The sequence below is a fragment of the Chaetodon auriga genome, chromosome 13 (genome assembly GCF_051107435.1).
Source record: "Chaetodon auriga isolate fChaAug3 chromosome 13, fChaAug3.hap1, whole genome shotgun sequence".
Taxonomy (NCBI): Eukaryota; Metazoa; Chordata; class Actinopteri; order Chaetodontiformes; family Chaetodontidae; genus Chaetodon; species Chaetodon auriga.
In genome coordinates, this window is record NC_135086.1 from 9,398,670 (window position 1) to 9,420,269 (window position 21,600).

General features: G+C 43.5%; 1 protein-coding gene across 4 annotated transcripts in view; it reads right to left on the reverse strand.

The window, feature by feature from the left end:
- epha3 (eph receptor A3) overlaps positions 1 to 17,544 on the reverse strand; it is a 97,976-nt gene extending 80,432 nt beyond the window's left edge. For all 4 annotated transcript variants that reach the window (XM_076747041.1, XM_076747040.1, XM_076747043.1 and 1 more), the window contains exons 1-3: positions 17,364 to 17,544; positions 9,644 to 9,708; positions 184 to 844 (exon numbers count right to left, since the gene is read on the reverse strand). In XM_076747041.1, coding sequence (XP_076603156.1) covers positions 184 to 844; positions 9,644 to 9,708; positions 17,364 to 17,457 — 820 coding nt within the window. In that variant the 5' untranslated portion in view covers positions 17,458 to 17,544. The remainder of the gene's footprint in view (positions 1 to 183; positions 845 to 9,643; positions 9,709 to 17,363) is intronic.
- Between the last annotated feature and the right edge of the window lie 4,056 nt (positions 17,545 to 21,600).

Here is a 21,600-nt window from a genome sequence, read left to right on the forward strand (position 1 = left end):
TGTTTTAAAAAAGGACAGAAAAAAAAACTTTTTAGCCTGCAGGTTGCAAGATAGGTGAATCAGAGAAATGAGGGATTAGATGAGAAGAAAGGCAGTCGACAGACAGAATGAAAGGATGACAAAGAAAGCATGAGAGAGAGAGCTGTGAAATAAAAAGCGTGACTGAGAGAAGAGCTGTCTTACTTTGGCAGGTGTTGCTCCTCTCCTCGTACCCCGGGTTACATAGACACTTCCCAATAGGCACGAGCCACTCCCCCTCTGTGCTGCAGTACATTCGTGGCGGCTCCTCCTCTTTGGAGTGATTGACACACGAGCCTTTGACCTCCACCAGCGACTGGGAGTCCATGGGCACCGTATCAGGGAAGGAGGCCAGATTCCTCACAGTGTACGGGCACTTCTTGAAATAAACCCTCACTGACACCAAAGCTACACAGGCGCCCACGTCCTGGAACGCCAGGTAGAAGCCCTTCTTGGTCATGGGACCCACCTCGCGCACCTCGGTGTTGAGCTTGAGGATGCGATCTCCGAGGTCCATTTGGGTGAAACTTTCATCAGCGGCGATGGTGTCGATCTTCGAGAACTGGTGCTCTCTGAAGTGGCTGCCCTGGTCGTCGTCCGTCTCCAGGTAGAGGAGGTTGAAGGTCTCCTTGCAGGTGCCCAAGACCAGCGGGATGGAGTTGCAGTCCCTCAGGGTGAACTTCAGCTCCACGTAGATCTTCTGGGCTGACTGGCGAGGGATCCAGTTGGTGCGAAGCCAGTTGTTCTGGCTGTACTCCATCACGTTGCAGACCTGGAAGGTCCTGATGGGAGTGTAGTGCTCATCCACCCCACTGATCTCCTCCCACTGAAAAAGATGGAGAGAGGGAGAGGTGGAAGAGAGAAACAGAGGGGGGCAAAAAGGAGCAACCATGTGGAAGGGGAAAAATGGGGCCAATTTGAAGGAAAAAGAGAAAAGAGAGGGATGCAAAGGAGGGACAGTGGAAGAAGCAGACAGTTATTAGGTAAAGAGATGTGAGGATAAGAGGAAAAATAAGGGTGAAAGAGAGCAAGGACATAGCAGTGAAAGGTTTGGGGTCAAAAGAGAAGAAAAAGGGGCAAAGACATTGGAGGAAAGTTGCAGAGGAAGGGAGAGGAAAGGAGGAGGTAGGAATCAGAGAAGGAGGAAGAAAGAGGAAAGGAGGGGAAGATAGCAGAGAGAAAAATAAAGTTATCTCCACCCTGTAAGCATTTACACATGAATTATTTAGATTCAGAGTCACTCTTGCTGAATACTAAGCATCTAATAAACACTTAAGGGTGAAAAATCACACTACCAGATCTCTTGTAAATTACTCAGATTAATTAAAAGCAAACTTGCTGCCTCAGCCAAATTTTCTAGATTACAGCACTGTGAAAATATCTCAGAGAAAAGTGTGATTCCCATCTCAGTCCCACTAAATTTGTGTAAAGTTGCTTAATTGCTGTTAAATATTAGCAAAATCTTATAGTGTTTTTTTTCCACCCTTGTACTAACATGTTTTTTCTCTACAAGTGAGAGCTTTCAAGCTGCAGTCTTGGTTATTTGCATCACAGTACTACGGCTACTAAAGGAAAACGTGCTGAATCCACTATGAAACAAAAGAAGCTACGAAGTATAGACAGATGTGAGTGTATACCAGGAACGTTCGTGTCTATCTTACATTTTCCCTCCACTGGGAGAAAGCAATGAGGAGGAGAGGAGAAAAAAGAAAGCGGGGTCATTCCTTTTGAATTCAACACAGCGGGAAGACTCATTGATCATGCGCTTTGGCTTCGCTGTCCAGGCAAATCAACACTGAATCAGAGCGATGATGAATGGGCAAACACCTGAAACACTGGGCTCATTGTGATTAAAATGACAGTCATTAGAATGAATGGGCCTAAATGCGCAAATGGATGCTTTTTCTATTTTTTTTCCTTTCCGTTGAAATTCAGAATGGACGTACGTCTGAATGAGGAGTGCTTTCTTCAGAGAGACAGAGAAAAGAGAAACACTTTCTGGGTAAGTGGAAACTGAATTATCGCTCCTTTCACACAAGCATTAATGGAAACATAAACCCCACACACACACATATACATTCACATAAGGCTCATGTGAAGTGTTTAAAGTCCCATAGCAGGCGGACACAGCAGGTGCTTTCAGGCCCAACACAGAAATTAATGACGAGCTAAGAAAGTCTCGGTTCTCTGTTACATGTTTTTGTGCGCGGGTGTGTGTGCGGGTGTGTGGGTGTAAAGCACATCTATGAGTGCCTGGTGTTCAAGGAGCTCTCAGGCTGAAGGATGGCCACTTGCTTTTCATGTCACAGTAAAGTTAATGAAACACCCCTGAGAGAGAGAGAGAGAGAGAGAGAGAGAGAGAGAGAGAGAGAGAGAGAGAGAGAATAAGAAAGAGGGAGCGGGAAAGAAAACTAGAGAAAGTGAAAGAGACAGAGCTGAAAAATAGCAATAGGGAAAAGGAGGGAGAGACAAAGTGAGAGGAGAATTGAGGGGAGAGACTCCATTGGTGTTTAGTCTCCCCCGTCATGCCTTCCTTGGCGTCACCTCATTCATCAGAGTGTAGCCCAAGCTCTCTATAGGTCCAACAATAACAATGAAACGTAGACAGAACCGAGTGGGGCTTAATACAAAGAGGCGAAGCTAAACTTAACATTTCACCTCATTTTACTCGAGAGTTTAATCGCTCGACTCAGAATATATGTAGAAATAATGAGGTGGCGACGTGCAGAAAGGTTTGATGATAGACTCTGACACAACAGAAAGCTGAGGGAAGACACAATCTGCCACTATGATTAGTGATTCTGGTGACATTGTGTTTGATAAGACAATGCACTTACTTGAACAGCATAAAAAGGAGGCATCCTAATCTGCTTCAAGCTTTATATCTATATATATGTACATATTTATATTTGTTTCCTGTCATGGTTAAATGCCTTTCCACCAGGACTGAAAGCTGCACAACAGCAGTGATTCGTCACTGCTGTTGCTTAAAAATACTCAGTGGAAACATTACCTGCTATAAATACACAATGCAGAAATATACAGGTTCACAGTCTGTTCAGAAATAAACGAAAACAGGCCACAGTCGTGTCAATGACTGCACTCCACCACACAAAGTTAAAGTGTGTGTATAGAACCATGCATATCTTATATCTCCTAGAAGTCACATTGATACGCAACTAATTAACAGCAGCAAAAAGGCTTCGAGAAAAACATAATGTTGAGGAATTATGTTTTCACTGTAAGATATCAGTGCAGAAATGTTTAAAGAAATGTTTATCCTTCATTTGCTATCCTTTTATATTTGTGTGGGATTGTATCATAAAGCACTCAAAGCATTTACTAATGATTACAGGAAGATATTTTTCTTGGTTAGGTATTTAAAAAGTTAATGCTGACTTGAAGCATTGGACAGAATGTGTTTACTGCATCTATATTTTCTGAAAACCATCTTAACTAAAGTGCTCCAGTAGGCGCAGAGCCTGGTCTCTGCTGTACAATAAGATACAATAAGACGACAAGTTGCACCTTGGAGTGACAACACAAATCGAAGGCAGCACTGTGGCCTTGAGAACATGTAAAACATTCAACAGAGAAAAGAAAATATATTTTTATCAGATATAACGAGGGCACAGCCTGTACAGTATTTTAGCACCGGCTCTGTCTTTCCATCTAACTCTCTATGATCTGCCATCTAATGAAAAACTTCAGAGGACGGAGCAAATGTAAATGGAGCAGACTTAAGTATCTACTCTGGATTGCGCCGACCCTGTCTCGTTGCTTCAAGAGCTTCTCCACTTATTCAGAAAATGATTCTTACATTTCACTGTGCCACACTTAATTTTCCTTTACCCTGAAAAGTAAACCACTCTGACAAAATTGGTTTCTAACAGAACAAGTGGCCTGAAGGTGGAGCGCTCAGTGTGTGGGTGTGTGTGTGTGTGTGTGTGCGCCTGTGCATCTGTGCTTCTGCATGGATGTGTGTGTGTGCATATTTCTCTGCGAGCAGATGTCTGTGTGAGCTGCAGGCTTTATGTCTTATCCCTTTATGTACTTTCATGTCCACCGATATGATGCAAACTGGGCTAAATCTAAAGCGACTGTTTTTGTTTCTGTCTTTGGGAAGGGTCTGAAGTTTGCCGAACACAAACACACGCACACGGGATTGGAAATCAAACCCAGGTGTGTGTGTACGCGTCTGAGCGTGTGTGTGTTGGGCACGCAAAATCCTCTTCCAGAGGACAGAGATGACTTGACTTGAGCATTGTCTCTGCCAAAGTAAATGAGACCTCTGCTGTGATGTGAGGATCTCCCTCTGGAGGGTAGCATCTATTACATGGAGCTCTTCCCCCATCCCCAAACATTACATCATAAGAATGATCTCCTCCAACCTTGAATCCCTTCCCCAGGCTAGTTAGCTAAGGCTTGTTTTATTGTCTTTTGCTTTACAATGGGGAAGAGAGAGAGATAGGAAATAAACAGAGAAGGTCTAAACTTAATTATCCAGCCTCCAGATCCAAAAAAGCATCCGTTCGGACAGAGTGACGTGCTCCGTGGTCCAGTGGAGGTATCAGACTGAAATGGCATTACGTACTACAACACCCATGAGTCTGCAGCCGCTGCTATGAAGACATAACCAGCCACAGACTCAGAGCTCCAGCGCTCTCTGGGCGCTTATTTCAGTGTGTGAGTGACAGTGTCAGCAAAACTCTCCACCTAGAGGCCACATTTTTGCATCCACTGCTTTTCACTTTGTGCAGCAGCAGGAAGCTCAGCCACCAGCGGAGGCAACTCCCACTGTGAATGCATGGAGCTGTTTGTATGTCAGCCAGGGTAAATAAAGGTCTAAAGTGAGCAGCCACTTGTTTCTCTCCAGGGGGGCGTAACTCCCCTCTCCCTGCCCTCTAATTGATATATAACAACACTATGACCCTACGCCAGTCCTCCTGACCTCTGACCCCGACCCCTGATGGTCACAGTCGGGGCACAGTTTGGCGTGATCCTGCCCCCGGTTCCTCTGATCTGTGCTGTAGGTGAAGCAGCTAAAGGGACAGTAAAACGGAGCGTGGTAACTTGACCCGCTCATGACGTGACAAGCACGGCAACAGGCACGTCTCAGAGTCACCGAGTCAGCGCACCAGTTCACCCACTTCAAAGGCAAGCAGGTCAGCGGGAGTTAATGGGCCAGTATATGGGCCAGTATAAGGTAACAATGCATTTATACCGAGACTTGTTGTGTTTTAGGAAACAGGGTTGACACTGAGCATCCTCTGTTACAAGGTTCAACCATAATGGCTTTATTTTTTGTGTCCTATTGGATTCTATTTGTGCTATGTCAGCAATTAGATACGGCTAGGAATGATGATAACATGTGTAAAGATGTTGTACAACGTAATACAACTCTGATTCCAAAAAAGTTGGGGTGCTCAGTAAGACAGAAATAAAACAGTACGTGATGATTTGCTAACCTTTCTGACTTACTGTGTACTCAATTGAAAACAGCACAAAGACAATATACTTAATGTTTTTCCAAATTTGATGCAACAACATGCTCCAAAAACACCTGGTCGGAACATTCCACAGGTAATCAGGTTCAGGGGTAACAGGTGATAGTATCATGATTGGGTATGAAAGGGGCATCCTGGAAAGGCTCAGTCGTTCACAAGTGAGGATGGAGCGAGGTTCACCACTTTGTGAACACATGATTGGATGAAGGAGATTACTACATGAACTCAGGAACACACAAAACTGTCGTCAGTAAACACAGCTCATGTGCGGATGATTGCGTTTTACACAGCTACCCAACTTTTGTGGATTCAGGGTTGTATTAACATTATTGTTTTTAAATCAAACTCATTTTTATATGTTACAATAGACTTGTTAATTAGGGATTCTATGTATAAAGTATCTACAGCTGTCCTCAGCTGGAGAGGGGGTAAATCTAAGAACTGGAGCGTCCACAACAAGTGCGGAGCCTGCTTACATTCATGGAGGTCAGTGGGGTCACAGACACGACAACTGCGGCATATCAGTCAGAGGACATTTCATCAGCCGGTCTTACCGAGGGGAGACCGGAGCACACACTTCATGCCTTCTCTTCTTTGTCCTTCCTCCTGTTTTTTGAACAGCTCCAGGCCTCACCCTGCTAATCCCTGCTTATGCTTTGCTCAAGGACACATCAGCAACAACTGATGAAGGATGCTGGAAACTATTTTTAATTAACTCACGCTGCGTTCATTACACTGTGGCTTGGAATTGTCATCAGTTTTTAACGACACAAAGGTGTAATTTTTTATTGTTCTGGGGAATATGAATGCAAAATTGGGATTTATTTATTAGGTGTATTTGATAGAGGTTTTCAAATGTTGTCATGCATCAGGTGCTTTTACCAGGAGGAAAGTAACTATAACACATTTTATACTTCCTCCTCCTCTCTTGTCCTAAACCTCGTTTATGGATGGGCTTTTCTCTGGGCGGGGCGAGTGTTTTATGCTGGTCAGGCTGATTTCATAGACGGGGTGGCAGCAGTGCATGGGGGGGGGGGGGGGGGCTTTCAGAGCCTTTGGGTGACTAAAGAAGTTGAAACAGCCATCTGTACTCTCAGAGAAAAAAAAAACTGAAAAAAATAGAAAGCTGGCTGATTGAAGTGGTGGACCTAGTCCAAAATACAAAAAGCCATGCCATAGTATGCCCACCCCTCCCTCCCCCACCCTCTCCTCCCAGACCTGAGAAATGGAATGTGAGATGTGAATGTCTGTGTGTGTGTGTGTGTGTGTGTGTGTGTGTATTAAATGTTTCTCATTATTCCTCACAGTATATGCAGAGTTCACACACTGTGACTGTGGCTTTTTTCTACAGATGTCAAGCTTCTTCATCGCAATACAAAGGTTTGGTCAGCGCCATTGTTGCTTAGCCTTTATAAAAGCCTTACACAGTCCTGTATGGAGCATATACGTGAACATGTATAAAACATTTGTAACATTTACAAGCAGGATATTTGACTGCATACACTTTGTTTTCTTGGGATGCTGCTGCCTTAGCAGTCCGACTGACTTCATATATCACTGATTTTTCAATAATGAACCCTGTGTTCTGTAACATCTGAAAAAACTTCTTTGCATTACAAAACCCCCCAAACTATTGTTGAAAATGCTGCAAAAGTTCAAAAATGTCTCGTCTTGATAGTTGACCTGAAGCGAACTCCTGGGGTTCGATGACTTTTTCTAACCTTTCCAAAGTTTAAATATTGAATATCTCAGCGTTTCAGTTGAACGTATCAAATTGCACATTGTGAATCGCTGAGCGAAAATGTATTTTTTTTTTTTAAACAATCATGTGAATACAAAGCAGTTCTGGCAAAACATCAGTGCAGTCGTATCCCCTGTTGGTTCCTATGAAAAATGGACCTCGCTTTGCGTGTGCCCATTAATTCTATTTTGTATGCGCAGCCAGCGTCTGGGGTGTTAGTTTGTTGCTGAAGAATGCTTTCAAAGCACGCAAGAATGTAATCTTTAACACTCTTTAGTCTTGTGAAGGGCTAAGCCCCCTGGACACTGCTCAGCAATCAGCCTGCCTCCCAGACAGATAACAGTATATCTGGATCACACGCACTCACACACATACACACACACACATACACTTGTCAGTCTAGTCGGTGGCTCTGGAGTGAACATCCTGGGGAGGCTAAGCTCTTAATTTGTTGTGACCAGAGCACGTTGTGTCTCGGTAGGCCAATAGCCGCGGCCTCTCCATCAATGTGAATGAGTGATTGTGTGTGTGTATGTGTGTGTGTGTGTGTGTGTGTGTGTGTGTGTGTGTGTGTGTGTGTTTGAGAGAGAGAGAGAGAGAGAGAGCGGGCTCAGTGCTACTGCCACATTATGAGAAATCATTTGTGAGCAGCAGTCTCTCAGGGCAGGCTGCTTATCGGAGCGCAGTCAGTGGATGACGTGAGTAATTACAGATGATTCACCTTGAGGACTTGATCATCAGCAATATCTCTCTCTCTCTCTTTCTCTCTCTCTTTCTCTCATCCTTTCTTGCCCTTCCCCCTCTCTTTCTTCCTCTCTTCATCCCATTTGCCTGCCTCTCTCTCTCTCTCTCTCTCCCTCTTTTTGATCCTCTCCTATCCCCTCTCTTTCTCTCTGGAGTCGTTCTCATTTAAGAATGACATTGGCTTCCATTCCCGCAGCATTTTTATGAACTGTACAGCCGCTCACTTTTCTTCTGAACTTATTCAAAGCGAATGACTTGAAATAAAGCAGAGCTTGCTGCGCACGCTGCGTAACCTCTGTCACACATTCCAACGCCCACCGGCTCGCATTTTCCTACTCGCTCGCACGTGAGTCCCTTCCATCAGCATAACATCAATCTCTCCCTTCAAATGGTCACGCAATTCTTCCCGTGGCCTGCAATTGTCTTTGGACTAAATGCGTTTTAACCAGCCTGCAGTTTTTTTTTTTTTTTCCTTTGGGTCATTTTTTCATTGTGGTTCAACCTCATGAAGAAACTGAGCGCTGGCGATGTGACGGTGCCAGCGCTGTATATGGCCGAGGGAAACAAGGTTTGGCAGCTCCACGGAACAAATGACTGGATTACCTTAAGCCACTGCCAAGGAGTAATTCTAACACTTAATAAAGGGAAAAGGAGGAAGTGTGGTGTGTGTGTGTGTGTGTGCGTGTGTGTGTGTGTGTGTGTGTCAGTGGGCCAGCCCCGAGGCACAGTAGTCTAACTAGTTAGACAAATAAACACTGAGCGAGAGCCCACTGGAGGGACTCTGGTAGCAGAGAGAGAGACAGGCTGATAGATGAGGCTGCAGTCACTGTTTTTCAAAAGTATGGGACTACGTTGCTACAACACCGCTGCTTGCTTTTTAATGAAAGCCGCACAATTTTCACATGCGACAATAATTTTTGCTGCGCTAGAAAAGTTTGTGCCAAGTTTCGGCACAAAATCTTTAAAATGACAGATTTTTTTTCCAATTAAACATTCTGAGATTGAAGCATCACAACAGAGGTTAAATCCAGACTTAGATTAGAGTTTTTTTTTTAATTTATTAACCCTTAACGCTCAAGAACTTGTGTTTTAAAAGGCGAGTAACATGTGCGACAGACAGGATGAGGTGGTGCATATTTTCACTTAAGAACAAATGGACTCACATGTGAAACCTCAACAATGGAATTATGATGTTTACATGCAACAGCAGCACAATATGTCTGTTGTGGATGTGGTTTTTTACTAAAAAGGGGTAATCTTATTGACATTCTTGTGCGGATGCATTGTGCCAACAACTTCGAATCCTTTAATGCCTTAATCTTTCTTTAAACACCAGGACATACACGCAATACATTTCCGCTTAAGCATCTTGACCATATGGCAAGCGCTGAATGCTTAACCTTTAACCTGTGAGATGGAGAATGGACAAAAAAACGTCTAAAGAAAAGTGGGTTAATCTGCACTTGGCTCATTGGGTCAACATCACACAGTGAGAACCACAGGAGTTAGAAAATCCTGATTTCATGTGGTGTGGGCCTGAATCGCACATCCACTTCATATCGGTGGATCTGTCTCCAAAATGTAAGCATATTCAAACATGATGTGGGTAAACACAGAGATAGAGGATACTCACCCCATGCGATGGGTAGGAAATCCATCCTAACTCCCCTTGGCTTGCTTTAGAGTCTAACAGGTTGACTGTGGTGAGGAAGGGAAAGAGAGAGGGAAAACAAAGAGAACATATGAGTGTCTAGTCCTTGTTAGCCCCAATTAGCCTTCATCTAATCCCAAAGGAGGGATCACCAACCTCAAGCGCTGATCATGACTCTATTTACTCAGCTGCCCCACACACACACACACACACACACACACACACACACACACACTACGCTAACCAACAGTGAGAGCTGGCTTTCTTGTCTTGCTCCGTAAAGCATCAAAGCAGAGGTTGGCCGGGCTAACTGGCTACAACACAGATATCCTGGAGAGATATTGAACTAAAGTGGAGCCAACATTTCAAAAATCACAACAAGGAGCGTTTATTTTCCAAGTCTCACGGTTTTGACCCGTCTGACCCCCTGTTCTACCTATCCACACATACGCCCCACGGTGATTGGACTGTCACCAGGTAAAGTAAAACATCAAATATCCAATCGCCAGTTTCAGAGGTGGTCAGAAATGCAATTGGCCACACTGAAAACAAAACAGAAATCCATTTATAATGAATGGAAATACAATTTTATGTGTGTGTCCTGCCAAGAATCCATTCCTATCAAACAGACACCAAGATGCAGAGCGGGAAATCCGTGTCTAATAGATGGAATATGACGGAGAACAAATAAGAAAAGGGGCTCCACTGGCGTGACTGCACAAGTTCAGGCTTCGGTTGGTGAAAGGGGTGTCATGTGGTGCCAGAGTAGCAGCCCCCTTTAGGGTGCAGCTTTAGCAGTGCACTTCCATGGGCCGGCTCCTCCAACCAAAATCAGAAGTGCAAAGTACACATAAACAGATTCTACTCACCAACCCTCTATGTACATATGTTGGCCGAATCAACTCTAACATACAGTATCTGCTCCAAGCATGTTTCTATTCTAAGTACAGAATATGACAATCATTCACACATGGTTACAGTGTGAATGACTATCATCAAACACAACTGTCAGTACGGACCATGACTGCCTTACGCCTGTGAGTACTTCCACTTGTCCTAAAGTAACAGAAAGCAACTGTTTATGGAGGTGCAATCCAAATAATGGAAGTAAGCTGGCAAAATAAATTTAAATGAATTCATCCTGAGTTTCATTTTGATTCCTGCAAACTAATATGATGCCTTATTGTAGTGTGACTGAGAAGCTAGTGCAGTGTGAAGAGGAAACAAACAGATACAGCTAGTGGGCTGAAGTGTGACAAATGGTGTTACAACCACGGAGAATAAAACTTTTATTGTGCACATTTTAAGGACGATGTTCAGATTTTTCCTCGTTTTTTTTATTATTGATTCAAATAATAATCAATTTAAGTTCAGTGCGCCACATTTTGACTTAATCAGATGAAATTATAATAATAATAATGAAAGAAATGACCTGCATGAACACCTACAGGACAAATAGTCAGCTATTATAAATAAACAGAACAATAATGTTCCAAAGTTCTGACGGTCTCATCCCTTAAGTTTGAGCATGAAGGCTATTTCTCGTCCCACTGAGAGCACGTCAGTCCACAGCTCAACACACACATACGTACACAAGCGAGCGCACACACACACACACACACAACAAAGGGAAGCAGCAGTGCAGTCGGGCCCTGCAGCTGTAACTCTATTCACTGTGAAAATATGAGGAATACAATCTCCCTGTATTCTCCCATTCAAAGCTCCAGTAAGCAAGAGCGCACACATCTCCAAAGACAGTCAAAGAGAGTATTTGTGGGTCAGGAAGGACTGCTGTGGCACCGTGGAAACTATTTTAGTCAAGCAAAATTTACCCCTCACAAGCAGCAGAAACGAAATGTGCAGAGAAAAGTGATTTTGTCGTGCCATGAACTAATTGTTGTTTCACACTAGAATAAAGGTTGAGATGGAAATCATCATTTTCTGCAGGCGAGCCTGATAACTATCAGCCGGTGTGCCAAAAAGGGAGCCTGAAAGGGAAGCGGAGAAAGGAGGACTCACAGAGGGAGACTTATTATCACATTCCAGGCTCGAAGAGCTACTAAATTGAGGCTCACCTGAGCTGCAGCCATGCTCAGCCACTCAGCCAGTTGAGTGGCAGTAGACACATTCCTATTAGAGTCTAATGAAGCTATCTGTTCATTTCAGATAATAGCAGCTCAGGATCCAGGGCCATTGCTTCCAATTTACATTTCTCAACGAGCCGAGCCCACCACTCCAATTGAGCCGAGCGGGGGAATTTGAGAGCAGAAAATTAGACGGCTCTCATATCGCAGGAGGAAAAAGCCCCCTCCAGCTGCACGTGGCTGGGGAAATCAGCACCCACACGTGCACACAAACACGCATACTCGCTCACAAATGCATGCATAAACACTTAGACTGCACAAAAAAAAAAAAAAATCACACCAAAAGATGCACCTCATCCAAGGAACTAGAGGAGTGAAGACACATATTAAAACACGTCTTTTTACTAAAATGTGCCAAATAAATGAACACACATACACACTGAAAAATAAAAGCACTTACAAACACACATATGCACACACTCACGTATACTGCATGCATACACTCACCAAAACATTCACATATTCCCGCACATGCGTACTAAAGCCAAAATGAGAGCATACACAAACATTTGCTGACGGTCTTTCTTACTCTCGCCCTCTCTCACCCACCAACACACACACACACAGCTAGCAAGCTAGCGTCAGCCAAGCATATAGCCCCTGCCCCATCAGGGAGTGCCTCTGAACGGGAACTAGGAGTATTAATAGCAAAGTGAGCCAGTCTGTCTGGGAGGGAGGAAAACCTCACAGAGGTAGGAACAGGTGAATCAATATATAACACCTACCTAGGCCATCATCAACCACCCAAAAACATAAACTGACCCTGACGAAACAGAAGTAGGAGAAGACGAGTTTTCATGATAAACTGATGGGAATACATTTCTTTTTTTTTATTTATTGTTTGTTTTTTGGGGGAACTGCACTAAATCCAGCGAGCACCCTCACAAATACAATTTGAGACCACTTGTCATGGAGCATTAATTCCCATTTTTCCACTTGCTGGTGGCCTTGTATCTCCTGGCATGGCACACGTATGTTGAAATATTAACATGTAACATCGCAGCAAAGATCTGCAGGGCGCCTATTTTGACGTCTGTGCTCTCACAATTCAACAGCTAAGTCAACCGTTCAGTAGTGCCTCGCTTCCAGTAAAATGTGACGAATGAAACCCGATTCGCAGCAGATGTACGCAGGAATTGAATCCTCAGACAGAATTAAAATGTTGGATGAGTGAGAAGAAGAAGCTGTCAGTCAGAGTCTAGAATCAACACATGGCCTGATCAGCAAAGCAAGCAGAGACCCTCCCATCTGGACGGAGAAGACACTCTCCCATTCAGAACAGAACAGAATAGCTGCGTGCACATGTTCTTCGGAGATCTCCCATCTCACTGTGAACAAAGTGGAGAGGGCTTTGTCTCTGCAGCCTGGCTCTGTGCATGTGAAGGTTGGCAGGCCGCAGTGCAGGCAAAGCAAGGCGACTTGTGTCTGTGTTAAAGGGTGAAGTGTTCACCTCCCATTATGAATTATTCAAGTGTAGAGTCGCTCTGTCTGATGTTGCTGCTGCTTGCCCAACCCCTCTGCCCCCATTCCTCTTTCTTTCTTTCTTTCTTTCTTTCTTTCTTGCTTTTTTGCTTTTTTCTCTCTATATATATTCTATTCTTATACCTCGTGCCTTACATTTACATTCCTCATACAGCCTACACACAGATTTAAACTCACATGAAGGCATACAGCCCTCCTGCGCACATACTGTATAATCTTATATCTTTACATTCACAAGCAGAAAGACTTACACACCCACACAAACCTTATGCTTTTATCTACCTCTGAAGTCCAGAACCCATGCTGTTAAATTGAAGATACCATTGTCCATCTTCAGCTCAATGTTTGGCTAACACTCGCATACAAATAAAGGCCTACGGTGTGTGTGGAGAAAGGGGTGTTATTTTAAAAGGAGCAGCATGTGTAAGCACATTTACAGCTTCTCTGAAAGGTACCATCGCTCACAAACGCCCATCCGTCCCAGCGGGACTGCTGCGCCGGGCTCTCCGGGCCAAGCCTCCCCAGCGCCGGCTAAAAATACCCGAGGCCTCCCGACGCCCCGCAGCGGGCCAGCATCACACCACACAGCCACGCAAAGGGAAACACTGCACCACGGCAAAGGCAAAGAACTTTTTCTTTTCTAATAATGGTAACAAATATTCTTAAACAATACGCGATTTGTCATATTTACTCTCAAGTGAAATTCCAATTTTCTCTGTTTCCCTCAACTTTTCCCAAAGTTTTATATAAGAAAATCATTAGAAGTTAATGAAAGCCACACAGTAAACGTTGTCTTTAAAAAAAAAAAAAAATGTTGGCCGAGGCTCGGTGCCGAGATGGAATAGAAGATTACAAGAAATATTTCTGGACTCCTGGTTCCCTTATAAATAGAGAGGAAAATAATAAAATAATAACATGAGTTTTCCATCACCCCGTTCAAAGTTGAGGTTTGTTTTCCATGAAAATATATTTTTCTTATTATGCAATTAATGTATTTATTGCATCAAGTCCCACAGAGTCGACAAGCTGGCAGGACAGGCCTTTAATTAATTTCCCCATTTACTGATCTAGCTTTAATATAAGCTTTAGAAACGTGTCAACACATTTACAGCAGACTATTTTACGACCATCGATTTTCAAGTTTACAGACGTCCTGGTGAACCGTGAAGGCTCCTTTCTCCCGTGCTGCGCGCTGGAGGACAGATCTGATCTGTCGGCTCAGAAATGAAAGCCAGTTTCACTTTGTTTAGCCTTCATTTGTGTGCACACAGACCTGAAGCACACAACAACTAAAACAACTGCAGTTAGTTCAAACTAAAAAAAAAAAAAAAAAGTTTCTTGACTGTGTCTAATTATACACCTGAATATATTTAAAAAGAGGACACGTTCAGGGACTTTTAAGGTGACTTTTATCAACCTCTCAGTTAATCACTCCCAAATGTGTTTCTGGCCAAAATTACAGCTTGCTTTGATTCAGTCTAAATGCGGATCAGGTGTACTCATCTGTGACTTTTACACTGGTTTTATCTGGTTTATTGCTTCACTGCTACCCCGCATTAGACAACAATTTCAAGTGTTTGATTGTCTCTGAAAACTGGAGCATAATCAGGTTTGTAAAGCAGAGCCATTTGCTCCGACGCCGTTAAAGCTTTAAACCAGACGACAGAAAGAGATCCGATGGTTCAAAGTGTGTTTTGACCTGTTACAGGTTCTTATTTGCGGTGTGGCAGTGTGCATTAATTTCTATAGAATGAGAGACGCAGCGGCTCGATACTGACACTCTCTGGCAGATTTATGTCTTGGAAAGGTGACTTTAATTAGCCGACATGTTTTTCATATTCAAACTTAGCACTTTTGCTGCTGCTACTAACTTGAAAACCAGTGAGAAGATTTATATCTGTCTCCTTTTTTTTTCCCAGTTTGAACGCTTTTACCGTCTCCCTCTGACACACACACACACACACACACACACACACACACACACACACACACACTTACCAATAGACTTTGGTATATTTTGTCAGGGTGATGAGTGTTCCATGCGGTTTCTTTTTTCAGTGCTGAGCTCTTTATACAAATTATCCATCAGCTTTATGTCTTTATAAACTCCTCCACTATTATATAATAAATGCTAATTACAAAAGTTTCTCGGGGCAATGGCAATTTCCAGACTGGCAGAACAGCTCTGCTGACCTCCACACTGCCACTCTCTGATCACTTTATTTTATTTTATTTAATTGCAAACTTTTACTGCACTCGTGCCTTCATGTCAAGTGTTGGGAATAAAACCTCCTGATCTCCTGCGTGTCACTGAGGAGCAGCTCTGCGACCTCTGCCAGAGCGAAGCAAGACGTGGCGCACAAAAAGACTCGAGTGTAAACAAGGTAATATTTTGAACTGACTTTTGAATTTTCGTTCAGGAGATGAAAATTTTAGATTTTAGGTTTAAACTTGTTGGGGAGTTTGAGAGGGTAGCCCATATGTTTCAGGGGTCTTTGGGGATTTCAGTTGCAGGAGTGTGGATTGTAAATAAATTCAGCGGACACATGATGGATGGTTTTTGGGTGTATGCTCTTATAGGACTGCTCTCTCGACGTGGCCTTTGGATCCAAACTTTCCAAACTCCACCATCACGATGAGTTTCTTCCTTTTTGCAGCTGTTTACTTGTGCGGCAGGAGGATCAGGGACACGGTTTGGTGCCTTTATTACTTCACTTGATCGTCTCTGACCACTGAATCACTGCGGGCTAGATTACACCAACTAAAGGCTCATTCCGATTTATTTAATTACTTTATTGGTATCAGGGATTAAATCACTCAAATCCTGCTCACTCGTTCACGTGAAGCACCATTTTAGAATCAGAAACTATGAGTGCATTCAGATCAGAAGTATTTTATTTATTCGTTGTACTTTTTATTTTTTTTATTATTTATTTTTTTCGTGATCATTGGCCCGTTAGACAGCGTGACCCAAATCTTTACCCAAATGCATTTCCCCCCCTGTGGGCAGTTTTAACCTTAACCCAACTGCTCCTTCAGCACGCGTGTTCCCTTCCTTCTTCCTTTGACCCGCTACGACACACTTTACCCATGACAGGGATTTACTGCAGGGCCTAACAGTGACACTTTTTTAAATTCATATTTTGAAGGTTTTCATAAAGTTATACAAATGTGCCAGTCCAGGAGGAGACTGTGTCACTTGTTTCCAGCGCGGACTCACATGCTCGAAGAAGCCACTCTGCTGACCGTGGATCGGTCTCCCCGCTTCCAAAATATCCCCACATGCAGGCTAATAACTGAAGAAGTGAGCCAGGCTTGAAATGGAAATGAGAGTCTGCACCTTCGTCGTTTTTCACTCGTTTAAAGAAACGTCGGATTTAAACAGAATCTCAAACACAGCCGCTCCATGACTTCGTCAAATGGACAGTGAACAAGATCCCCACAGCAGCCTGCAAGCCAACTGTTTTTGGATGTATTTAGGTCAGAACCATAAAAAGAGACATCCGCGTTTTTACGCACCATGCGATTTTGCTCATCTTCTATTTATTGCCTTTAAATCGCTGTCTGGAGAGCTGAACTGGGGCGTCTACCCCAAATGGATTCTTGGATAAAGCGGATCAGCGTGGACCTCTCATGGAAACACAGACATAGGAGTTTCTTTACGTGTCTCCGGCCCCGTCATAACTCAGCGATGGGCGCTTTGGGAGCTGTCTCGCCATCGTTCAGTTTCTTCACCCCCGTTTAAACAACTATCAGTCGCCCCGTTCGCGACACTGACCGAAATCAGGCTGCCTTGTCTGCCTTGCTTAGACGAACTTTCAAGTTTATTGTCAAATTACTGTCAGTTAGTGATCACATCCCGACTCTCTGCGCTCCACACGGTCACCTCCACGCGCTCCATATCAGCATATTATTGTTATCATCAGAATTTGGACAGTCCGCGCCGAGCGCACGGCGCTGCTCGAGACGTGTGCCGTAGCGCACCGTTCACACACACACATACACACACATATACACACGTACGCGCGCACTCATACGCATAAACACACATGTCCGCAGAGCGAGAGTTCCCTTACCTTCGTTGGGGGGGTAGATGATGGGCACCGCAGGAAGAACGCAGGACAACAAAAGCGGTAAAATGAAAAGGAGTGATCGCGGATTGCAATCCATGGCGGCGGATCAGAGGTGCATAACTCCATGAAGCCACTGACTGATCTGAGAGCGTCTTCTCTCCACTCAGCTTTCTCCCTCTCTCCTGCTCCGTCTCCCTCCGGTTGGAGCAGTTTTCCGCTGGGTCCTACAGAGTCTGACAGACAGCAAAAACACAGCGCGCCAAGTTCACCACAGGTCAGTTTAGATCCTTCACCGCGGACGTCTCCCTGACGTGAATGACAGATATTCAGCATATTTTACAGCCTGTGCAAAACTGCAATTTGATTCACAAGAATGGAGAGCAATCATGGCAACAGAAGGGGTAACACCGTACATCTATGCTCCTGTGACCCTCTACTGGAATAATTCAGTCACATTTCCCAAACATCACTTACAGTATTTCTCTGCTTTACTCTCCCAGCAAGTGAGTTAAACATACAGCTGGTTCTGAACAGGAACTATGCGATCTATGTAATATATGTGACCTCTTATCACATTAGAGAACCACTGAGGCTTTATTTGGCTCAATTATAATTACAGCAGCTCAGTCCAGGATTTACAGACCTCTATTAGAACAAGTGGAAATCAAATGCACTTAACAGCCAATAAGAGTTTCTTTATTAAAGGAGCGTGCGGGACAGTCAATAAGAACCTGATGTTTTTAATAAAACGGCTAGCAGCGGCCTGTGATTTGGAATCACACAGAAGGAGCGTTATGGTTTTAATCCTGACAGTGGAGCAACCGTTACTGCCCACTTGCTTTACATTAAGGATCTGGAGGAGCAAACAGGCTCCTGCCATTTTTAACGCGGCCTTTGAAATGGCCAGGAGGGACGCTTTAACCTTATTTTGGAACAAACAGGAACCAGCTGATTTATTTTGTCACAGGGAAAGTGATGCAGATCCTACAAGCAGGGCACATGGAGAACTAATGCATGTATCAAGACAATTATTTTTTTTTCTTCATCTTACTGTTATAAAAATGAAGTCATGATAAGACTTGTTTTTATGCTTAAATTACTTTGATTTTCTTGGCTGCTCACACATATGATTTACAGTCGTGTAATTTTAACACAACTAATGGCCTACTTATGAAAAAACATCATAAATATTTATCGATGCTGCTTCAGTGTGATAATGCTGGCTGGCTGACGGACAGAGCTTTATTCATCATTGTTTGGCGGGACCTGCCGTGTGCTTGTATTTGTGCATTTTTCTGTGAGGGCCATTAGGGGCCCCTGACAGCACAATCCTTGATCTGCACTGAAAGGCTGGGGTGGCGGTGCAACGTCAGGGTCCTCGCCGAGACGCCAGCTGTTGTGGTGGGGGGTTGGAGTTTGGGAAGGCATCTGACGTGTGGGAAAAGTTAAAGAAGTCAGCACACACGAGCCAACGACGCAGCTCCACTTGGATTTTGTAGAAACTGTTAGAAAATTCAAGCGACTTCCAGGATGTGATTTATAGCACGATCACAGCGGGGGCTGCAGTGGGATGTCTCTCTCCGTCGCATATAAAAGAAATTCCTCTCGCATTAAATAAGACAAAATATTTTCTGTGATGAAAAGCTAATTCACTAAGCATATTTCAGCGGTGGGGATTTTTTCCAAATCTGAAAAACTGAGGGCAATGCCAAAAGTCACAGTAGCATCCAGTTTAACTAATGCTAATGTTATGCTCCCACTGAATGAACTTAATGAACATTTTTTTTTTTTTTTTCGGAGAAAGATTACACAAACCATTACCTCACGGTAGAAAACATTGCTAAATTTGCGTGAGCCTATGCAAATGACATGCTGCATTTTGACTAATGGCTACACGCGTGGAGCTTCGCTTTCACAAACTTGTGCATTTTGAGGAGAATTTTTTTTTTTTTTATTATTAAGTGTCTTGCTCAGTTGATTATGTTGCTGGCAGTGTGTTCAAAAGTCCTTTGAAATGAAGCAGGGGCATTTTTACAAAGCATTTAATGTAGATATTTTATGACAAATGACTTAACAGCAAAGTCAGAGCGCCGTCTCACTCTGAGAGATTTATTAGTTTCAGCTTGTCAATGGATACAGCGAAGAATGATGTCAGGAGGTCTCCGGCCACGTTATTAAGTGGCTGTGGCATGTGGATTTACAGCAGGCTTTAGACGTGCCAGCCTTCGTCATACATCATCTTCTACATCCCACTAATTCACTTATTATACACTGAGAGAGATTAATACGAGAGGCTCGACGGCTAACAATCAATTCAAGGGCTGGTCGTTCTGGTCTTGTAGTTGACACATGAGGATGTAGTTTTTTCTCAGAAAACAACAGTTTTAATTTTCAAATCCATGGAAAGTTGTCAGAATTATAAATATCCTGGAAGTTGGAAAAGAAAGCAAGCGTTCAAGAATTATGAGCTTAAGTTATTCTTAATTTGAATAATGCTACTCTTTACATGCACCTTTTCAAGCAGACATGCCGCTCAAAGTGCTTAAAACAGCATATTAAATTGAATGCTGACAAGAGAACAGTTGAAAATTAAAATGACTGAAAGCATTCTTGATTGTACCGTATTAATATGATGACAGCATATGATACAAATATAAAGGAACTTCTTGCTGACAGTCAAACATAATTAGCAGTAATTGCTTTCATTTGGTTGTCTGAGAGTTGCTGTTATTGTGCTTTTATTCAATAAACCTGAAAGTTAGTTCAGACTAATTGTTGAAAATCTGTTTCTGATTGTGGTGAATCGGAAAAATGCGACGGGTCCCTCCCGTCTATCCACTCCAACATTTTTTCCCTCTTCTCAATGAGCGCTTGTCCATTCTTGAACCCTTGCCAGTGGAACAATCCGGTACGAGATGGAGGAAAATATTGATTTAGAGCCGCAATTGTAAGTCATGATGTGTCCTGACATGGCTGTGTAGTGCTCCAAACTCACAGAACAGATGCTGCTTAGGAGCGGCTTTGAAGCTGCCGAGGCTTGGCCTTCTTACACAGTAACATACAAACAAACAAACAGATAGGCTGACTGTGTTTACTGCCTGCTGTCAGTACCCTCTTCCTCCCTGCGGTTCTCAGGCGGCACATTCCTCCATACTCACAGCGTACAGAAGGAGGAGAAGCCAGCGGGCTGCTGGCATGTAACACTATCCCCCCACACCAAACATCATACCAGGGACGCTTTCTTACCATTGCCAGCACCACCACTCTTCACCGTTTTCCCTTGTCCTTTTATTTTGTTGGAGCACGGGGGAATTCTAAAACTGCCGAAAATTGAGATATTGTTCTCATTAAAGCACTTTTTTTTGCACATTATACCCATGTGCATGACAAAAAAAATACTACTACGGCATTGTTTATGAGCAATTCAAGAGGAATGATAATAATAATTAGTACTAATACGAACAACAACATGTGTTTCACTTGTCTCCAGAAAGAGAAAAAACAAAACAATGATCACACGGGTTTATTGAAAGTAGCGGGACGTACAGACTACCACCCAGCAAATACTTGGTGACGCTACATTAAGACAATACTTCTTATGTCCCTGCAGAGATTCTGTGATAATTGTCTGAAAGCAGTAAAAGCTGCAGCCTCTCATTGCAATTTCTGCAAGTTTCACACAGTTGCAACCATTTTCCAGTCACAGCTGATTTCGTAACATCAGGCAGAGTTAATATCAGCTCATTCTTATCTCGTGAAGAATGCGTCCAGTTGTTTACACGAAGAAATCAAGCGCCCCTCTGTTTCCGGTATTCGCACCCATGATTAATTGGGTCATGGTTCATGTGGCAAATTCTCCTTCTCGCCTTCAGAGAGACGGCTGTGATATGACTGACCGACCTGCCATGACTGGGTCCTGTGAGACAGAGCTGGGCCTGCTTCCCACTACGAACAACTCTCTCTCTCTTCACGTCCAGGCACAATAACGTTTCATCAAACTGCTACAGCGCAGCGGGAAGAGGCTGGCAGAGAGGAGAGTGTAAAGCATGGCAGAAGTAGATTTATGGATTATTCCTTTTATTCTTTGAAGTAAAAGACGGGATTATCGCCCAGTGTTAAAAGCCGGACTGTCCCCTCGATGCCATTCCGTAAAACCTGGGAAATAAAAGGTGCTGCACCCTTCAGCAAAGATTTCGTAGTTTTCCATGATCTGTGGTTTGCAGTGTTTTTTCACAGGCTT